The sequence below is a fragment of the Leucopleurus acutus genome, assembly GCF_964270905.1.
Source record: "Leucopleurus acutus genome assembly, chromosome: 12".
Taxonomy (NCBI): domain Eukaryota; kingdom Metazoa; phylum Chordata; class Mammalia; order Artiodactyla; family Delphinidae; genus Leucopleurus; species Leucopleurus acutus.
Window position 1 is genome coordinate 13,187,423 of NC_139154.1, and position 22,711 is coordinate 13,210,133.

The 22,711-nt window shown below is 38.1% G+C and overlaps 1 protein-coding gene across 2 annotated transcripts in view; it reads right to left on the bottom strand.

Moving 5' to 3' along the window:
• The window catches only part of LOC309969900 (E3 ubiquitin-protein ligase RNF103), a 124,796-nt gene that overhangs the window by 100,374 nt on the left and 1,711 nt on the right, over positions 1–22,711 (bottom strand). Inside the window, exons 2-4 of one of the 2 annotated variants that reach the window (XM_082851954.1) lie at positions 20,907–21,046; positions 12,054–12,169; positions 4,653–6,651 (exon numbers count right to left, since the gene is read on the bottom strand). In XM_082851954.1, coding sequence (XP_082708080.1) covers positions 5,076–6,651; positions 12,054–12,169; positions 20,907–21,046 — 1,832 coding nt within the window. In that variant the 3' untranslated portion in view covers positions 4,653–5,075. Of the gene's footprint in view, positions 1–4,652; positions 6,652–12,053; positions 12,170–20,906; positions 21,047–22,711 lie in introns of those variants that run through there. The other variant, XM_082851956.1, reaches the window with a different exon arrangement.

The window sequence follows — 22,711 nt, forward strand, 5'->3', positions numbered from 1 at the left end:
AAAGAAGAGATAATTTTAAAAAGTATGTTACTGCAGGAAAAAAGTTAAGATTTTTTTTCTTGGAGTAGGCCATAAATATTGATATCTTCATCACTATTAATGGGTACTAAGAATATAATCGCTTCTGTTTTATCTTTTCCACCTATACTAGATGGGGAGTAAAATGTTTGGTAAAGGGTAAAATTAGAAAATATTTTTTAAATTCAAGCAAACAATTATTGATTATCTACTCTGGGTCTAATGTGTTAAAGACATAACAGTAGATTATAACATTACTGTAAGGCCAACTGGCCCGAGGCAGGGGAACACAATCAGATTCACAGGTTGCATCAGAACGAAATTCTCCGGACCACCCAGTTCCAGAAACTGCCCTAGCGACATTCCGGATCACCCAGTTCCAGAAACTGCCCTGGAGACATTCCGGACCACCCAGTTCCAGAAACTGCCCTGGAGACATTCCGGATCACCCAGTTCCAGGAACTGACCTGGGGACTTTGAAACCAGCCCAGCCTTCCCGCCTTTCGAGGGGCGGGACTAACGGTCCCCCAGGATACCCGAAAAGACCACCAAATAAGGAATACCCTGCACCCTCCTAGATTCACCACACCCCTTTCCCTTCTTCCCCTATAAAATCTTGCCCAACCCTCACCCGGGCGCGACTTCTCTGGCCCCCTTTCTCTCGGACCAGTGAACCTCGCCCGGGAGGGCTCCCTAATAAAGCTCACTCGAAGCTTTCCTCTGTTTCGTGGTGCCGTTCGTTAAGATCCGACCTTACAATTACTCCTGCCCTCAGGGAGCTTATCATCCTTAAAGAAAAAAAAGACATACATAAGAAATAATTAGAGAAGACAGAAGAAAAAACTGTTGAGCAGAACACAATTACGTGTCCCACTATTACAGTTAACCAGAGTTCAGTTAACTAGAAAGCCCACATACTTGGAATCTTTTATTTTAAAATTTAATTAATTTATTTATTTATGGCTGTGTTGGGTCTTCGTTTCTGTGCAAGGGCTTTCTCTAGTTGTGGCAATCGGGGGCCACTCTTCATCGCAGTGCACGGGCCTCTCACTGTCGCGGCCTCTCTTGTTGCGGAGCACCGGCTCCAGACACGCAGGCTCAGTAGTTGTGGCTCACGGGCCTAGTTGCTCCGCAGCATGTGGGATCCTCCCAGACCAGGGCTCGAACCCGTGTCCCGTGCCTTGGCAGGCAGATTCTCAACCACCGCGCCACCAGGGAAGCCCTGGAATCTTTAGTTAATTAAATTCACTAGGTGGCTCTAAGAATTCAAAGGTTCTTTTTAAACACAGTTAAAGTTTAGAGTCTGTCAACCTTGAATACTTCCTTCAATTCTCTGCCTCCAGGAAAATCTGACAAAAGCATTGTTTGCTATGCTTAACAATTAAGGGATGAGTCAAGCTTCCCCGGAGACCTGAACCTCTAGCAATTATTTCCTCCCTGACCTCACTGTAATATTTTTATTGCATGTCTAACATTCAAAAGGTATAATCTCTGTTTTATGCCATGCATGTTGATATATTTAATGAATAAAGCACAGTTCCTACCTTAAAGGAATTCACCTGAAAAAGACACATGCATAGTTTTAATACAGTGCAGTTATATAGGACAGGCATGTACAAGGTATCACTGGGTTATAAGGACACATATCAAGAAAGGTCAAGGAGCGATGGGGTTGCTCCATTATTGGTGATGCTAAGTTTGATCACTTGAGTAGGGTGACTACCACCTAAGCTTTCACTGTAAAGATATCTGCATCTCTTTATAAGCTTGGTGGAGAAAGAAAAGATGGGTAGGAGGTGTAGAATTTCTGGAGAAAGTGGGATCTAGCCAGACAAAGCGGAGAAGAGGGGTGAAAACACTAGGCAGATGGGACAGCAAAGCACCAAGCTGAGAAAAACTAGAGCACGGGCCTGAAGAGACAGGCAGTACAGAGTGTCACGATGGGTCCAAGAGGTGGGCCAGGAACAGATTAAGAGGGGCCTTGTAATCCAGCGTTAAGGAGACTGGTTTATCTTCGGGGCTAGTACTATAGTGCAAAAAGATTACAACTTGCTGAAGGTTCTGATGATAACATATTTTTTAGCAAGAAAGTATTATTTAAATTAAGGTATGTACATTGTTTTCTTAGACATGCTATTGCACACTGAATAGACTACAGTACAGTGTAAACATAACTTTTATGTGTACTGGGAAAACAAATTATTCCTGTGACTGGCTTCATTGCGATATTTGCTTTATTGCGGTGGACTGGTACCAAACCTGCAATATTTCCAAGGTATGCCTGTAGTCTCCAAAGTGCGCTGTGCCCCGGGACACTGGAGGAGAAATTTTAATTACTATTTATTTATTTATTTACTTATTGTTTGCTGTACGCGGGCCTCTCACTGTTGTGGCCTCTCCCGTTGCAGAGCACAGGCTCCGGAAGCGCAGGCTCAGCGGCCATGGCTCACGGTCCCAGCCGCTCCGCGGCATGTGGGATCTTCCCGGACTGGAGCACGAACCTGCGTCCCCTGCATCGGCAGGCGGACTCTCAACCACTGCGCCACCAGGGAAGCCCCCTAATTACCTTTTAAAATATCTATACTTGCTATACATTTAAGAATGGACAATATTATATGTATGAATTGAAATCAGGACCCTAAGAGGAAGACTGGGGGTTAGGAAGAGAGAAGGAAAAGCTGTTTTGAGACTTACTAGTTACTTAAGAGCATCTCGGAGGAGCTGTTCAACAGACAGCTGTACATGAAACTGAAGATCTGGGGAGGGGCCTTTGCCTGGACATGTTGATTTGGGACATCTGCCGAAAATACGAGAGAAAAGAGCTGTGGAACGGTGGCAGAACTCTGAGAAACACAAACATTTACGATAACATGATTACTTTTTTTTTGAAAGGAAAATTAGAGCACAAGGAGTAGTGTTCGTACTCATTTAAAATTTTTAAAAGCTCTCAAATATTAATACAAAGTAAGTAACTGCTAGTCCTTACTATTCCCATTACTGTGAAAATGAGGCTCAGTGTATCATGAAGGGACAAAAATGTTTCTGCTAGTAACCGAGCAGCAATTCAGAATGAGAAAATTTAATTTTCTTACCATTTTGAGGGGCAGTCAATAAAGGGTTTTAAAGTCCCCCATGAAACCTGGACCCTTTGAAGAAATGACTGATTACAGGGTTGGGCCAGGAAAAATACAAAGTGAGCCTGGAATACCTTGTGTCAAAAGGCAAAGAAGTGTTTCAAGATCACAAAGGGATGTAAATAGGACGTAAGAGCTGGCTTAGAGGGGCTCCCACTTACCAAATTTGGGATGATTTGAGCATCAAAAAGAATAATGAATTTTAACGCACTGAATATAAAAAGAATCTGGGTCTATAGTGATATTTCAAAGCACAAGATGAAAAAATGGAAAGCTCTTCTTTCACACACAAAAAATGCCACTTAATAAATGTAGAATGAAGGATAGAATTTAAAAATCTCCAAGTCACGACTCCTATTTAATAACTGATTCAGGCTAATAATCATCAACAGATGTTAAAACCATTGGGTTAAAGTTTATTGAAGAACAGGATACTCATGTGGCCTCACAGGTTCCTTCTTAATTATCAAGTGGAAAGTACCTTACATTGCAAAGATAAGACAGACACTATCTTAGCCAAATTTAGCATCACCAACAATAGGATGAACTGACATCACCGTGCCTTCTGATGTCATACAAAAGGGAAATACATATCATCTAGGCAATATTGTTTACTTTAAATCTAATCATGAAGAAACACTCAGACAAATCCAGAAATGTGGAACATTCCATAAGCCAACTAGCCTGTACTCTTCAAAAATGTCAGAAAAGACTTTAAAAAAAAAAGGGGGGGCAGGGGAACTGCTCTAGAGAAAAGAATGAAACAAAGGAGACTAAACCCAATCATAAAGTTTGCCTGAGTTCCCAATAAAAACAAAACAGAAACATATAAAGATATAGAATATTTTGGGAGCAACTGGGGAGTACAAATTGTATACTAGATATTATTAAATCAATGTTAAATTTCCTGGGTGTGATAATGGTGTGGTGCTTATATAAAAAATGTTCTTATTCTTAGGAGTTACATGGTGATACATTTTAGTGGCAAAGAAGCATCATGATGACTGAAATTTACTTTCAAAGGGATCAGCAAAAAAGAAAAAAAAAAGAGAGGAAGAAAAAAAGATTATAGACATAGAGGAGATAAAGCAAATATAACAAAATGTAAACACCTGGTGAATTAGAGAAATGAATGTTCATTGTACTATGTTTCCACCTTTCTATAGTTAAAAATTTTTTCAAAATAAAACGTCAGGAAAAATATATAAAGTAATCTATGTGTGGCCAATACGCTATAGCTGATTTTATTTACATGAATATACTCATAAATGATTTAATACTTAAAAAAAAGCCCATCATGAAATTCCTTCCCATCAAAGCTAACCAAGGGGGACTAACATCACCTCTGGCTAGTGTCAGCAACGTAATTTGTCTTGTTTTTACCCCCACGAGTCAAGAATCATATTTGACTTACCTGTGAAATTAACAAACCAGCAAAACACTTATAGCACTCAGCCACCTTATCAAAAACAATTTTAAAAAAGCTGTAATCTTCTGGTTTTAAAATAATTTATTTCATAGGTCTGTTTTAATTTCATGTCTCAGAGCATACATTATTTAACCAAGGGGTGCTGGACACAGATTGTAAAAAGGGAGGAAACATTTAGAAACTCCCTCAATTCCATTAGAATTTGATCCTACCTTGTAAAGTCTTGCTAGGATAAATTTCTATCATACTTCTTTTGTGCTTACAAAAAGACATTAACTTCTGAATTTCCAATGTTGTAAATAAAAATTTTTACATTTAAGTATGCATTCATATTGACACACAAGGCAACCAAATAATTGTCATCAACGTTAGCAAAATGTATATTTCCTGTCACTGCACTAACATTAAACGTCAAACCACAAAAACTTGGTGACTAACATTAAAAAGGCAAGCTGTAGGATACGCAAAGCTTATAAAGGACAACTTGCACGTGGTTAAGATGGGACATCATTTGACAAGGGCTGGTGGTGTGCATATGGCTGCTTTTTTTTGTAAGAAGGCCACCGGCAAACAGGGCAACAGTGTCGGCCCCCAGCCAACCACATCACAATGCAATTCTGATGGAACACATGACCACAGGGCAACCCCATTAGCAAACATCCATTTTCAAAATTCTCTAGGCAAACAACACATTCAGTACAGTGCAGCATATCAGCAGGCCAAGTTAACCAATCAGGTTCCATGTCTTCGTTAGTGCTATATGATCCATATGACCGCCCCTTCCTTGCATAAGGGCTGGTCTGACAATATTTATTGGCACATGAACAAGCCTCAGGATCACAGTGACTTGCTCTTCCTGGAGAATTGTGAACTACGTTTCGTTTATCTTCAAATACTTCCTTCTCGCTGCTAAAAGTGTCTGTGCTCTCACTGTCTGAGTCATTTTCAATATCTTGAGGACCTTCTAACATTTCCTCTTCAGACTGGACTCCAAGGCATTTAAATTGCCACACTGGCAAGTTTTTTATATAATCAGTTGGTATCAGAGGGTGAAGCCAAAGGTCAGGGAAAGCTAATCGCTCCAAGAACAAGTCGGGGTCTTCGTCCCAATCGGATTCTACAGGGAAGTTCTGAAAAGAAGCAATCGGGTGGAAGAGGTAGCTGGTGTACCAGTCCCACAGACTTGATAACCACTCTAAGTTATTGGCATTGACTTCATCATTGTTGTTGTTGCGCCGTCTCTTCTTTTCAAAGTAATCGACTAGTAAACCATGTCCAAGGTATGTACTAAGAAACAAGGCTGGGTGTGAAGAATAAAACATCCAGTCTGCCCTGACCCATGAGGCCAGCGTGGTTGTATTGGAATATCTCAACAATTTTAAGCTATACTCATAAAAGCTATCTAAGTAAGGGAGCTGTAAAAAGCCCAACACAGGTAGCCAGGAAATAATTAATAGAGAATTATATGTCCCTAAAGTGCTTATGAGAACCACAAATCGTTTTATGGTAGCTCCTTGTGTGATAAATAAGTCCATCCAAGCCATAAGATTAACTAGAACCAAGCTCAAAACAAACAAATCATTTACTTCAGGTTGTACTGAGCGCAAAAATGAATCCATGGCCTGAAGGGATATAAATTCGCCTGTGTGGTTTCCATACCTGTAAATTCCTTCAGGAGTTCTAAGTATGTATGATGGCATGTTATATACACCAATATCTGTCATATAACTCTTGTTGTCCCAATTTTCCACATTTACAAAAATAAACTCAACTCTTCCAGTAAACTTTATGCTTAGTGCAGAGAAGAAAGCTGGGGGTTGGTCAAGGTTTGCAAATAGGTATATTTTTACCCAATATTGATCACTTTTATTCCATTCTTCTTTCAAACGTTCAGCATTATAAATGGTTTTGATCCGTGAAGCTGCATGAGCAGTTATCCACTTAAAAATGTGCTCTACTTCAATCTTGCGCCCACTGTATTCTTTAAGCATGACTTTCCCTTTAGAAGTACTTGTTTGTGGAACAGACATAATGAGTGTGGATCGTACCCAGCCTCTTCTCCTGCAGTATCTATAAGAGAGGAGACTGTAAGTAAATAGCTAGGCCGCTAAATGAGCCAGCTTGCTTATCTTCACTGTTGTGCAAACAGTTTGTCTTTTCCCTGACACATTTCCTTAGCACTTGAAAGATACCCTCTCCCCAAAAACAAATTACCTGTAAACAGTCAAAAGTAGTACCAATACCTGGCAGTTGTATAAGAGGAAAAGCAAGCTCTCTTTTTATCATATTTTTCGTTTGTATCTCTATGTTTCTTTTCTTTTTTTTTTTTTTAAAGAAAAGTGTAGCTTGAAAAGCCTTAGAGTCAAGAGAATCGGCAAGTACTTCCAGCATCTACTATGAAACTACTAATGCATTATGTGCTAATAAGATCCTAAAGATAATAGGAAAATAATTCCTGTTCACAAAGAATTTAAAATCCTATTAAGGAGACAAAAGTATAAAACTGTATATATTCTATTACTAAATAATGTAAAGGAAGTTCAAAAAAAGGGAGTATCATTGGGAGTCTGGGCTGGTGCAGATTTCATGAAAAGTTTGGGAATTGAACTAGCTCTCGAAGGATGGTTAGATTCAGGTGGGCAAAGAAGAGAGAAGGAAACAGATTATCTTATATGCTGAGTCCCTGACTTGAATGCCAAGCTCCTGAGGGTAGGAGCCATGCTGTACCCACTTATTAACCCAAGCACCCACCACAATGCCTGACACACACAAGCACTGTCATAAAGTAATCTGCACGAAGGCTCACCTAGAAAAGAGCAAGTCCTATATTTTTCTGTACTCTCTCATCTCTTTAATGAGGACCATGAAGAGGGATATTTGGAGAGATAATCAGAGAAACAATTTCCTTTAAAAACAAAAAAGTTTTTTCCTAAAAACCTACCATGTGGAGTTTTACAATATATAAATTTACCTCAGTAAAGTTGGAAAAAAGAAAATCTACCATGTGGATACATTTTGTTCACTACAGATTTGTAAGTGGATGGTAATAAATGTTTAATTTTTAATTTTGCTATTCAGAATACTGATGTAAAAATCACAAATGTTATCTGCAGCGGGGGGGGGCATGGGGGGGGAGGCCTGCATACCGCAAAAGGGGAAAAAAATCATAAATGTTATGCTTTACTTTAAAGTATGGATTATATTTTATTAAATTAAATAAGCATATTATACATTTATATGATCAGATTAAGATAGAAGTCTTGACGTATGTGGCATATGGTTTTATGATGATAGTACAATTAATTTTACCTCAGGAATTTCGTGATATAATTTAAGATAAGTGAAGACAACATGTTATGTCACAAAGACAAGGTTAGTAACGACTCTGGGAAACTATCTGGGTGACTCAGGATCAAAGACTACGACTCAGCTTCTTGTTGAGTTGATTTACTTCCTTAACAAGATAGATACCATTAATGTCAATATTGCTTTAATTGAAACGGGTTAAGAATTAGATACTCTGACAAAATAAAATATCTTCTATTCTGTAACAGTGTATTTGTCCAATGCAAAATAATAGTTCACTGACATGAATGCCATTTCCACCACCCTCCCCACAAAACAACAAGTCAACTACATATAGATAGTTGCCTTATTCACATCTTAAATATCTAACTAGCTTTACTTTTTTAATTGCATAGGATACTTGGGATGACACATTTCTACTCTTGGTCATTCTGTTCATCTTTGTATAACCACCTCAGAGAATATTCGGCTTCTGATTTGTGTCATAAATTAAATGACAGTCTTTCAAACAGAAAATTTTACTGTGTAAAACAAGCAAAGTCTTATCTTAGTGCATACATCTCTTCACGGAAGAAAACAAATGTACTATGTACTTTCTTTTCAGTTCAGAACTAAGGGACAGTTTTAAGGTTTATCATTTCACAAGAATTTAAGAGTACCCAGGACAATAAAATTTTGTATGTCATCATATATCTTTCAAATTAAATCATGTTTTCCAGACTTGAAATCCAACACACAAATAAAGTACACCATATTAATTTTAAAACCCCACTGTTAGACAGAAAAGACTAATGCTCATATCAATATAAAAACTTTTTACTGCCAATTTAAAAAACCTTTTTAAAGGTCTGAATAAGTTCAATGATGACACCACGAAAATATCCTCTAGTTCTTAAAGTAAACCTTTTGAGATCTCTTAGAGAATTTGAAGACTAAAAATGATTAAAAAAAAAAAAAACATAGCTAGTGAGTTTTGGCACTCCAGCTTCTGATAACATACTATATTTAAAAAGAAACCTTGGTATTCTGTTCATAAAATGCTGTTTCTTCAGACAAGGTCATTGGTCTCCTTGGCCTTCCTGTCCTGCTCACCAATCTTCCCTTTACTTTCTTTTCCCTGCTTAGCCCATGGGCACGCATCCCTGATTCTTTCACCATAAGCCCTCCTGGCCCGTTTATCACTCAGCTCCTGTAATTCCAGTGCCATCCCACTCTTTACTATCTCTGCCCCACCTCTCCAACCTCCCGATACATATCCCACATCACTTCCTTCTTTCTCCAAAGGTGGGGGGAGAAAAAGAGTAGAGAATAGACCTGACAGGGTAAAGGCCCCTGAGATAGATCACTGGGTTGGGGAATTAGAGGAACTGGGGCCAGGCAAGATGGCTGTGTGGGAAAGAAATGAAAACTGCTGCCATGGACAGAGTCAGATACTGTACAGAGTGGAGGTCCTGAATGTTCTTAAGGGGAGCAAAACAGGTCAGGAAAATACTACGATACAATGGGGCCAGCACATCAGAGGAGGCTGTCCTGGAGGCCACCCAAGAGAAGGAACTACAGTCAAAGAAAGCAACATAGGCAGCAGAGTAGAGAGTTCTGCTGTTTTTAAAAATCTGAGATCAAGTTGATGACTGAATTATTCAACATATTAAAATGCTTGCTTGCTGAATAACACTATTCTCTGCCCAGTTACACCCTGCATTGACATTCTAAACACGCTTTTCTATTATCTCCCTATTTTGTTCTTCTGCATCTCCATAATCCTCATTAAAAGAAAAAAAATGACCCTGACTAAGCACAGCATCTATGACAAGAATAGTTCTTACTCTAGTTGGAAGACTTTCCAAACCAAAGGAAACCAACATGACAATACTGAAACTGATATAAGTAACTCTGCATCAAGATCTTCATCTCTGTGATGAAACTAAGGAAGATGACGTAAAAGTGCTTGTTTAATAACAAAAAATTATAGCTGCAGTCAACAAAAAAGCAAAAAGTTGCTCAAAAAAGGTCTCTTCTGTCATAAATAAGAGGTGGGATTATCTGAAGACGAAGATGAGGGATTTAGAGAAAACTTGGAGGTAGATTATATGTATCTCTTCACTGTTCCTCAGCTGGTATAGAATCAAAAAGGGCTTTTCAAAAGAAAAGCTAGAAAAATTTGCGCTAAAGTCCACTGGACTCAATTATGACACTTCTGATGCATTTTGCTTTATAAAATCACATTAAAAATCAATTCTACTATTTCCTTCAGTTTTTCATGCTGAATAGATCATCTTCACTTTATGTCATGCTTAGTTTCGTTTTGAATTCTCTATTGTTATTTAAGAACTTACGTTAGACTGAAATGTGTTTGACCTTTATATTTTTGTACTTACTTGATATTTTCTAATATATTTATAAGTTAGTGTTTAAAATGTATTATTTAGTTTATTCATTAAAAAAATAAGCTCTGAATATTTTTCAATAAATTGGTGATGTTAATACTGACTTTTGGCATTATCTGAAAAAAAAAATCAAAACATCAGAACTATCATTTATTCTGGTATTGCAATCACCAGTGGGAGAGAAAAAGATCTTTCACTTAGACCATCTGGGAATGATGGAATAGGACCAAATGCCACTGTCTTTGGTAAACACAAGACAGAAATAAGAATGATTTTCTTTTCATAAGAACATGAACACTTACGCTACCTTGGGCATTTCAACCAAAGGCATTAGAATATGATCAAGGTTCTGTGCTGAAGATGAAAATGGGAGCTTTGTGGGTAAATGAGGAGACGAAATGTGAGTCAGGAGACAGAAGTTCCCTTCTTATCCCCAACGTTTAAGAAGTCCTCCTACCACACGTCTCAGCCTACACTACAAGTGAGCAAAACAAGAGCAGTGAGGAAAATCGAAGCAAACGTAAGCCTGAAGGAGAAGGGCAGGAGAATCTGAGGTGAAGCAGTGGTGGAGGAGGGTTTTCTACAGCAAATGGGTCTCCCATTGTGACCACATATAACGGGCATAGGTAAGCCAGGCGTACCTACCTACATCAGAAACTACCTAACGTGGGGGCTTCTCCATACATATCATATGCCCCATCCTCAGCACTGAACAGAACATGCTGTACGTGCTAATCTTTTTCTTTTAAATTTATTTATTTATTTATTTATATTTGGCTGTGTTGGGTCTTTGCACGCAGGCTTCCTCTAGTTGCATTGAGCTGGGGCTACTCATTGTGGTGTGCGGGCTTCTCACTGCAGTGGCTTCTCTTGTTGTGGAGCACGGGCTCTAGGTGCACGGGCTTCCGTAGTTGTGGCACGCGGGCTCAGTAGTTGTGGCACACGGGCTTAGTTGCTCCATGGCATGTGGGATCTTCCCGGACCAGGGCCCAAACCTGTGGTCCCCTGCACTGGCAGGCGGATTCTTAACCACTGTGCCACCAGGGAAGTCCAACTAATCTTTTATTAAATGTTTACTGAATGGATAATTAAATGAACGAATGAATTCAAGTCATAACTTGGAGGAACTAGAAATTGAAATAAAACGCATTTCAAAGAAGAAACAATGGAATAATGAAACAAGAAATAATGTGACAGACTAAATACTGGAGATGATGACAAAAAGAAAAACAAAAATGCCTGCAAAGATTTTTGTCTGAGAAAATGGAAAAAAAAAATAGTAAAGGACAGAAAAAGAAAAGGCAGAAAGGGCACATGGTTTACTAAAAAAAAAAGATGAATATGAATTTGAATACCAGGTTTAGGGAACAGAGTCTATCTGGGGTACTCGTATGGCAAATGGAAACGAGTGTCAAAATGCAAACGAGAGGTCCGAATTATGAAAGGAGATTTAGATCAGCACAAAGGTGTCACCTAAAGCCATCAATGTACTGAAGTCTCTTTGGGAAGTAAAATTGAAACAAAAAAGACCGAAGACATACTCTAAAGAGTCACCCCCGTTAGAAACAACATAGAAGAACCAGACAGAAAGAGAGCTCAGAGAGAAAGTAAGTAACTGCCAGTTATCAAAAACTATTAACCAGATACCTGTGTAGCTAACAACGTGCTAAACACGCTAATGAACTTTCAGTTTCAACAGGCTTCTAATACCACTGTCTTTATCACATTAAAAAAATTCTGGTCAGAACTCAAATTCTAAGAATTGCCCAATCAACTTACCTGGGGTCACTGGAACAGTTAAATGTGCCTGTACGTATTCCAAATCTTGACACCTTTTTCACCATTTTCTCCCAGTGGATTTTACCCACCAAAGGACTTCTGTCATTTGCTATAACCTATTCCCCCCAAAAGAAAAACAGATACTTTAATCACCTAAAATGGAGTCAAACCAACCATTTACATCTATAACTTTACTTTTTTCGAAAAACATACTCTGTTCCTAGGTCTTGTTTACTACGTCATCATATTATCACTGCAATTCTTGTAAAAGGAGCAACTGTCCAACTGGAAAAGATTTAAAACACTGAATACAGTACATTAAACTCTCACACTCCGTGGTAGTTATGCAGAGGGGGAGTCAAAACCATATTAAAAAGCTAGCCACATTCTCCTCCATGTGGCTTATCCTCTAGAATTAACTTACACAGGAAGAAAATGGCCCTTGGAGTCATTTCTCTGCTCTGAAAAGAAAATTTTAAATAACCCAAATAAAGCTTACTAAAAATTACCACATGTGGGCTCAACGAGTTCAAATTTCACTTTTTTAAAAGTGTAATTATGGAGCCAAGATTCAAACACATGTTTTCTATTAAATTATGCTTGACTAAAACAATATACTACTACTATGGCATTTTTCTTAACAATCACGAAAGGTTCTAACATATTAAAAAATTACCATTAATAAATTCTACATTCTTGAACTTCTAACTTCAAATTTGCAAATAGCTTTCAAACAGTTAGGATTGGGGGAAGAAAAAAAAATTTTTTAAACGTAGATTAACCTTCAAAACATGCAATGACTTTTCTCAGACTTTCTAATTGTTAATACCTTTTCCCTTTATTCCTTATCTTCCTGATTTTAATGAATAGAGATACCAGTAAAAAAACAAACAAAAAGTATATATTAAAAACAAAAATAACTAAATGGGAAATTAAAGGAAATCCAAAAGTGTCCTATGTCTTCATGAACCCATCTGTTTGATTTATTTTAAGCCCAGGGTATACAGGCCAAGTTTATTTTCATGAATGCTATATTACTGATACTATTTAATTCAAAATTACAGCACAGTACTCTGGGGGCCTCTAAACTCTCTAGAAGGAAGGGCCATTTTCACATTCACAAAGCCTCCAGGAAGTGAAATCCCAGGTGAGTGTGTGCAATGAGTGCCTGGGAGAGGCAAGAGTTGGTGCAAATACCTCATCTCTGGTCTCTCCGCTGGGAAGTCTAACAAATTTCAAGGGCAGCAGGAGGAGAGAAAGTGCATGGTGGTGACAAGTGACTTAAAGTTCACTTTATGTGCCAACAGATTACTGTCCGATAACCTTTGCCATATATCATTGATACTATCATCCTCATACCTACAGAGACACACATAGGTATGTAACACTTTGTAACATAACTTTGAGGCTTAATAAATACATACACAAATATACAATTTAGGCATTGAACAAATGGTTCTGATAGTACTTTTAAGTGAAAATAAATGGCCTTAATGAGGGAGGCACATGTTATTAAAATGCTCAGACGGTTGAGGTAACCAGGAGGAGAGCAATTTGAGGACATGGTCTTAGCAGGTGAAAGTGCTTTCTGAGGAGGTTCACACAGGTTACATTACCCAGTAAGTTCCTAGCTTCCACATTTTTCCATTGTCTAAAAGTACTTTATAAATTTTATCTGAAGAATAAGGGAGATGAAGCAAGGCAGGCTTTTCTCTTCTCTTCTGTTTTTCTTTTCCTACCACTGAAGAGTCAATACGGTAGTTCTTTCTTCCATCAAGTAACCAAAGAAATCTTGAACTTATTTTTCAGATTACTCAGAAGGATTAAGAAATCTCTGTAAAATCATATCGCTATACTCCCTGGTCTTTGCCCTGTTTTTTAAAATAACTCCCCTTTCACTCCTATTTCCTGATCAACGCTGCAAATAACCCAAACACTTCAGGTCTGTATTCATAATGACACTGTGTCAAGGGGGTAATCAAGCGGTTGCTTTAATCAATATAGGATTTGGCCCTCAGTCTAGGGGCATCTTTCAGTGAAGATCCTGATCACTGCACAGTCATCCAATGCTAGGAAAGGAAGTAGGAATGAGGGGGTTGTTCCAGGCACCCCTGCTTATAGGACAGACAACAAAAGTGTGTGAAGAGAGGTGGTGAATATCTCTGAGGCAGGTACATGACAATGTTTAACCACAGGGCCTTATTTATTCAGCAAGCTATTACAACATCTGCTTTGAAGAGTTTAATGATTCCTGACTAAGAGAACCACACAAAAATGAAAAATCCCTTAGGCAGTGCATGAAAGCATTTTGTTTGACTCTTTAGTTATATTTACGCAATTAGAAATTGCTTTATCCAATGTCCTATATAGTTATATTATTCAACTGAAGGTTTAGCATAAATTAAATTTCATGGAGGCCAAATTAAACAACCACTAAAAATGTTTTAACAAGATAACTCATCTGGCTTGTCACATGGCACAACAAAATACTCTAAGCCTATTACTACTGTGTCACATCAGTAACAGTTTCCAAGTTATAGCTCACATCCAAAAGCATGCACAGTGATTCTGAATGGCATTCACTCTGGTGGTGAAATGGGAAGCATATTCCTCTGCAGTTCACGAAGGATGTTGCATTCTCTGTGGGGAATATTTTCAGAGACTAGAAAAAACTAGATGAAAGTACAGCCTGAGTTCCAAGTCTCAAGTCTGGAACGGACCTGGCAACATAGGCTAGCAGTGAAGCAATCTTTCCATCCCCCTTCCCAGGGTATCTGCCTCTCTAACCAGCAACCCTACACTTGCTCACCATTGTTTTCCCTGCAGCTAGCATGGTGCCTAAGTCAGGTGGGCACTTATTAAATATTTATGTTGAATTAAACTATTTCAGCTTTTTATGGTTTAGTAACTCATTCTCTTACTTCTGATTACATAGGTTCTCTAAAGGCTCCAAGTTTCCGATATCTGTTATAATGAAAGTCCCTTCCCCAGCAACCTGTCATCTGGGATGTTTTCTGACAAACATTAGCATAACTAGTACCTGGCTATGCAACTGCACATCAATGTTCTTGACCCCAGTCACACACAAAGACTTCCAGTTCAGTGTATTTAAAAATACACTTTTTTCAGGAAAAAAAACTACTAGGTTTTTCCTAGTACTAATTTTCCTGGTTTCTACTTCATTGTCTAATAGCTCTTTAGGATCTCTCAAGATGGCGGCACCATCACGGACCATCTAACTTAGCTGGAAAAGGTAATCTATGCTACGAGTTTTTACTGGCCCACACATTTTCGTAAACCACGCTGTGAGCTGTCTTACGGCACAGACTGTAGGTTATTCGTCTTTTTTGCCCTTATTGCAGGTTCAGCTGGCACACATTAGATTTCAATAAATATTTGTTGGATGGTTGGATGAATGGATGAAACCAGTGGTTTGCTGGTAAATGTTTAACAACTAGCTGTCTAGAAGAAAACAGAAGCTCTGATTTCTACCATTTACTTATTTCCTTGGTGTAAATACCCCCACATGGCTGATTTCAAGTTACCAACGTGACATCTCTAACTGTGGAGCTGGAAAGGGATGTTAACAATCGCCCTTCATGAAGCAGTTTGAGCTGGCTCCAGCACAGTACTGGAAGGAACTGAGTTGGACAGTGTGAGAGGCTAAGTTGCCATATTTTCTGATGTCAGTCTTGTGTAGTCCAGTTAAACTTACAAAGAAAAACTGGGCCTCAGGTTATTGCTGACTCCCTTCCACATGTGTTACACTGGTATAAGAAAAAACCCACACACTTTCGCCTATTTTTTAGAGGTGGGTTTTATTACTAATCAGAACATCTGTCATTTCCCTTTTAATATTGTTAATCCCCATACAACAACATGGAGGCTAAATTAAATAACATAACTCCATATAAAAGGAGTGTAGAGCTAAAATATTTCTCTGCATCTCTCAATATTTCATTAGAACAGCGAGTTTCTACTTTCAAAATCATAGACCACAGGGACTTCCCCAGAGGTCCAGTGGTTAAGACTCTGCGATTCCACTGCAGGGGGCATGGGTTCGATCCCCAGTCGGGGAACTAAGATCCTGCATGCTGCATGGCATGGCCAAAAAAGAAAAAAAATCATAGACCAACCTAAATATATATGCAAATTGTATAAAATCATTAAAAGTGAAGATGAGTAATTGACAAAAACAAAATTCAACAACATTTAATTATTTCTTTGGTAGCCTCACTAGCTTTCTTTGAGTAAACACAAATAAAAGCTCTTCACCAATACAAAATAAAGGATAAGATGGCTTGCCAAGTATTTCACCTTTAGCATAGTGTCAAGAGAGGAATAAATAACTTAGAACCTCCCTGAACAAAACTACTGTCTAGGAGTAAAAAATCAACAAGTTTTAAAAGAGCTAGTAACTCTTTTCAGCCAAACAGGAACTGTATTAACATAATACTTCAGTAAATATTGACCTAAAGCTTTACTTTAAATCATATGATGCTTTTCACTGCTACCTCAATTCCACTGATGTTAAATTCCTTATAATGTGACAAAGCCAGCAGAGAACAGATAGCACAGTCCCTCTTTGAACTTCTTTGAACAAAAGTCAAAATGTAGAAATAGAAATGTTAAGATAAGGATAAATCCATAAAATCCACAACGTACACTAACTTTTCCATTTCAAAAGCCTATCTACTGGGACTTCCCTGGTGGCACAGTGGTTAAGAATCCACCTGCCAATGCAGGGGACACGGGTTCGATTCCTGGTCCGGGAAGATCTCACATGCTGTGGAGCAACTAAACCCATGCACCATAACTACCAAGCCTGCGATCTAAGGCCTGTGTGCCGCAACTACTGAGCCCGCATGCTGCAACCACTGAAGCCCTCGCGCCTAGAGCCCATGCTCCACAACAAGAGAAGCCACCACAATGAGAAGCCCACGCACCGCAGTGAAGAGTAGCCCCTGCTCACCACAATTAGAGAAAGCCTGCGTGCAGCAACGAAGACCCAACACAGCCAAAAAAAAAAAAAAAAGGCCTGACCAAGAATCTTTTGAAAGAAAAGTAACTTCTATTTGTGAGGCTAAATAGATTGGTAGGCAGCAGAATCAAAGAATCCACAAAACTGGAAATAAAGAACTAATGAAAGATATGAGGTCAGGTTAGGAACAAAGCAGGAAAACTTAGAATGTTAGAAAGAAGTGATAGAAAAAAGATGACTTGGTTCTTTCATGGATTACACAGTGTATTGTTGCTAAAGATGTCCCATATGTGTTGCTGCCTTAGACACTAAAATTAGTTCTTTCTACCTCATATTACAGAGAATACAGGAGAGACATGAAAAAGCTTTACATGAAAAGAAGTGTGCTAACACTCTGCTTTAATGTAAGGATAATTCATGAGCAGTAATACATCTTAAAACAGTTAGGAGAAAGATATGAAGACCATTAACATGTATTATTCAGAAAATAAACTCATGAGTTACCGAGAAGATAGAAATCATAAGGGATATAGGATGAATTAATTAAATTATAGAAATTCATGTTTCCTTTTGTAGTGTCATTCCACATGCAGTGTCACCAAAAAAGATAATCAACCTGGATTATCTTTTATTATTACCAACCCATTCCAGAAAAATAATGAACTGACCAAGTGATGGAATAGCTAAGTCATATACCCATTTATTAAAGTCACATTTTCCCCAAATCAGTAAATCTAGACATCCTTTCAATGACATATAAAGTCTAAAGTGCTAATTATCAGTTATATGCTACCTGAGAGTTAGGTATTCATCTGAGAGTATAATTCATCTGAGTAAGAAAATGATATTGGAAACCTGGGAGAAAAAGAGGAAAGAACTTTGATGTGCTTAAATATTTCTTATCCAGGATACCTAAAATAAATGCAATATGAAGAAGATTGAATTGTTTGGGATCTATGCATCCTCACAGATTTAAAAAAATGACAATGATAGAGCAAATTGAAATGAGTCAGCTTCTTTTAAAACAAATAGAAAAGAATGATAATTCAAACTGTTAAAAACTGAATTCTTGGGCTTCCCTGGTGGCACAGTGGTTGAGAATCTGCCTGCTAATGCAGGGGACACAGGTTCGAGCCCTGGTCTGGGAGGATCCCACATGCCGCGGAGCAACTGGGCCCGTGGGCCACAATTACTGAGCCTGCGCGTCTGGAGCCTGTGCTCCGCAACAAGAGAGGCCGTGACAGTGAGAGGCCCGCGCACCGCGATGAAGAGTGGCCCCCGCTTGCCACAACTAGAGAAAGCCCTTGCACAGAAACGAAGACCCAACACAGCAAAAATAAATAAAATAAATTAATAAACTCCTACCCCCAACATCTAAAAAAAACAAAACTGAATTCTTGAATGTTATCCTTCACAAGAGATGAGATAAATATAATCTGAGCTGAAAGAATGACAAGCAACTGAGAGTATTTCTCTTCTGTTTTGAGAAGATATTTTCAATTAAGAAACAAAACAACATGGCCCTCTCTTAGGAGCTTAAACCAAAGTGTCTGTGCTGATTAGCTTAGCTAGCGAGTTCAGAGTGCTGAAGGCACTGTGACTGAGGTTTCGATCTCAATCTTCTCAGTTGCCCTGCCAGAGACTGTTCTTCCAACCCAAGCCAGCCATTTGACAGATGTAAGCCACTGGCCCAAGGGAACACAAGCCAGACAGTGGTGATCAGTGCAAATCTTGAAGGTCACTGGAAAAATTGTGTCTTACTGCACCATTCACTATTGATGCCTATGAAGTTTAAAAAAACATTTTCAGAGAAAAATAATTCCGTGATTAGAATTTATAATGTTTACATTCACTACCATTCATTACTTGTTCTTCACTTCATTCAAGTATCACATTATCAGGGAATTCTTTGCCACTCTCTTGTCTCCTTACCCTGCTTATTTTTCTTCTTAGCACTTTCCACTAACTAATGTTATATTAAATATTTAGTTAGTTAGTGCCTCCCTCTCCCAACTGGAATGTGAGCTGCCTGAAAGAGCAAGGACTTAGCCTGTTGTATGCTCCTGGTATATCTCCAGAGCCTGGTGTACAATTAACTGCTGAATACACTGTATGAATTTTGTAACTTCTTAAGGGAGTTTAATCCATGCTTACCTTTAATATGACATAGAAAAATAGTAGATCATTTATAAGCCAAGACTATAATGCTAATTGGTGAAGCAGAATGTGTTCGTAGTCTATAGGCAGCACTCTATATACCAAAAGAATTTCCAGACTTTTGACACAGCTTTTTCCAACTTTGGAAGGTGTTCAGCATCTTTACCATTCATCTCTATGGGACCGTTCAATGTGTGGACAAACATGAGATATAGGACACAGGGCAGTGGGACTGGCTATTCAGTTCAATCTCAGGAATAAAACTGAAGTTACCAAAACCATTAAGTCTTCCTCGATCAAACTATCAGAAATAAATATCTGGGAAAAGAAATAGAATAACTATTTATAAATTAAGGCTTTAAAGATGCTACAGTTTATTTTTTCAATACCAATAATTTAACACACAAATAAACTAGAATTTGATGGATAATATATAGACAATACCCATACCCTCCTCCCAGTTTCTCTGTTTGCTAGACTTAAAAAATGTGGAATTAGATTATCTGGAGGGTAAAAGGTCAAACACAACAGGAAGGTTGCAAGTAAAGGAAAGGTCATGGATATCCAATGCAATCACCTGAAGAATTCCCAAATGTCAACCCGTGAGCCCAGTGGACTATGGTACTATTCTATCTTCTTTAGGTGTATATGTATTTATTTGAGGCCATGTGCTACAGAAAATCTATCTATCCACAACCATATTGCAAATCAGCGACAGGACCAGATCTGCAAATAAGGTATCTGGACTCAATAGCTTTTTCTACCCTATTTTGCGGTCATTGTTCTCAGGAAGAAATATGAAGCAGCAATTATTTTGCTTTTTATGTCCTGAATCAAACTTTGCCAACCCCAATGTGAAATAACAAGAACACTGGACAAGAAATGAGGGGGTCTGGGATTTGATTCTGGTTCAATAATCATAATTTTAGCTGAATTCATGTTGTTAATTTACTTAATATGTTACTTTAAGTGAACTTATATTTTAAAAAATTTAAATAACTTTAGACTTTCCCTAAGCAATATTTATGAAATTCCATGTTCAATATAATATTGATTTTTCTAATTTACATAAAAATACACAAATGATAATGTGTGTCCACTCATTTACCATGAGTGGCACATAAACCACACTTTGGGAAGCATAAAAGATGATTTTTAAGGCCCTTCATAGCTCTAAAATTCTAATATGCTAATTAAATCTACAGTTTTGATAGCATAAGAGCTAGGGTTTAAAATTATAATCTCATCAATTTCATGAGCAAAGTAATAAGTTCCCCCACCATTCCCCACAATAGTTCTTCCTCTATAGGCACAAAGTTGGCTATAGTTCTTTCTTTAGAAACAAAAATGATGAATTAAAAACTGAATTAAAAACTGGAGTTAACAAAAGCTGAGAGAAACAGTACAAATCACTAAATAAAAGGAATATATATGTGTTTCTTACTTTATAATGCAGATCCAACAACTAAAATGGATTTGCTTCTGCTGATTCTTAACAAAACAGTCAACCCTCTTTCCCCAACACTTCCCTTCCCCCACTCTTTAATTAATTTTCATTTTTGTTGGTCTGCAAAACCTCTTTAAGGGGACAGTGGAGCCTCCCTATGAGAAGTGAGTTATGTCTAAGAAACATGACACAAGTACACAGAAGTGTCACCAGCTGGTGACTACTATTTTGGTAAAAATAATTTCACTTCTATCACTGTTTCTAATACCTGAACCAGCCAGATGCCATCTTTTGTGTCTTCTACAAGCTCATAGAAGTGCATTTCACCACTGAAATTGGTACTAGAAACAGATTCAGATGCTTCTTCTTCTTTGAGTGCAGAATAAAGCTCACCTTCCATCAGGTCACCTGAAGAAAAAAAATAACACTAATAAGATTGCAAAAATCTCATGTTCCCAACTTCAATGATAACTTCTATTTTATACTGTTAAAAAATTATGTCACTGTACTTTCATTGCACTCTACAGAAGAGTAGAACCTGAATACACCTATTTAAGATTCATACATTTAGTAAATATGTAAGAATAACCTTCTATGTGTCAGGCAAAAGTGAACAAAACAGATAAAAATCCATCTCCTGATGGAGTTTATATTCTAGTGGCATCATCACATAATTTATTAGGAAATTACTGAATTTATGCCAGCCACAAAAGCCATCACAATATTATTCAGCTTTTGTCCAAGCATCAAATAATTTTTAAACAGTATGATTTATATACGTCTTTTTTTTTTTTTTGCGGTAAGCGGGCCTCTCACTGTTGTGGCCCCTCCCGCTGCGGAGCACAGGCTCCGGACGCGCAGGCTCAGTGGCCATGGCTCACGGGCCCAGCCACTCCGCGGCACGTGGGATCCTCCCGGACCGGGGTACGAGCCCGTGTCCCCTGCATCGGCAGGCGGACTCTCAACCACTGCGCCACCAGGGAAGCCCACTATATACTTCTGACTGACAAGAATTAGAAATGGATTTACAAAATTTGCTATCACCACCTGCGTAACATAGCAACAGGGCTTACATGACTTGGAGGTTAGATACAAAAGATTACCTATAAGAACAAATTCCATATTCGTACACAAACTTACAGTGTAAATTTACACTTTGTATCATCAAATAAAAAGTAAAGAAAAACACGTCAAATTATTTTAACTTTTGTCTTAAATGTTAACAATGCAAAAACAAGCATTGTATCATGACAGCAGCAAAACCATCCACAACAAATATTTAAATTATTAAGTTAAATTGCTATACCAAGACCTCTCTGCTATAAAATGTGTGATCTGAGTCATATTTTTGTGAGCTGTGTGTATTCTTTAAATATTATGTGCACTCCTTGTACACTCAAAGTTACAAGTATTTTTAGGGCCAGAGGAAGGCAACACTAAATAAAAGTCTCAAGAAAAAAAATGTGGTGTCAAATTACTTTACCATGAAAAATGATTTGGCTTGGGCAGTTAAGGTACTTTTCACTTCTAAACCTAGAAAGTTTATTTATTAGAGATCTTCTACTTTACGTTATTCCCCCTACCCTACATGCCAGCCATGGTAGTAATAAAAGTCACCATAAACCAGTCAGTAAACAAGAGGCACAATTTTATGCAAATAACACACAATTTTATGTTTTCTCTAAAGAAAAATGCATCACTTTTACAGAGAGTGTTCCCTCCTCTATCCCAGTAGTGATCTTAACCTTAATCTGCAAATACCTGAGTGCTCAAGTCCTCTGGAGTTAGGATTCTTGTCTATCATACTACATGGCTATAAGATACTAAATAAGGAAAAAAAAATTGTCTTGTAAAAGACACAGCTGACAGATATACTTGAAACAACAAAAAAAGACAACTATCAGTTTCAATTGCTTCCTACAGCAACCCAGAATGCCCTTCTCAAATTACAGTACGTTCCCCTTCCAGGAAGTGTATCTAAACCAAGATATAGTTTGTCCAGGGGTGAAAAAAATTAAGCCCATTTCTCACCCAATCCTACCCCAAAACCAACAGTTATTGAAAATGCATTCT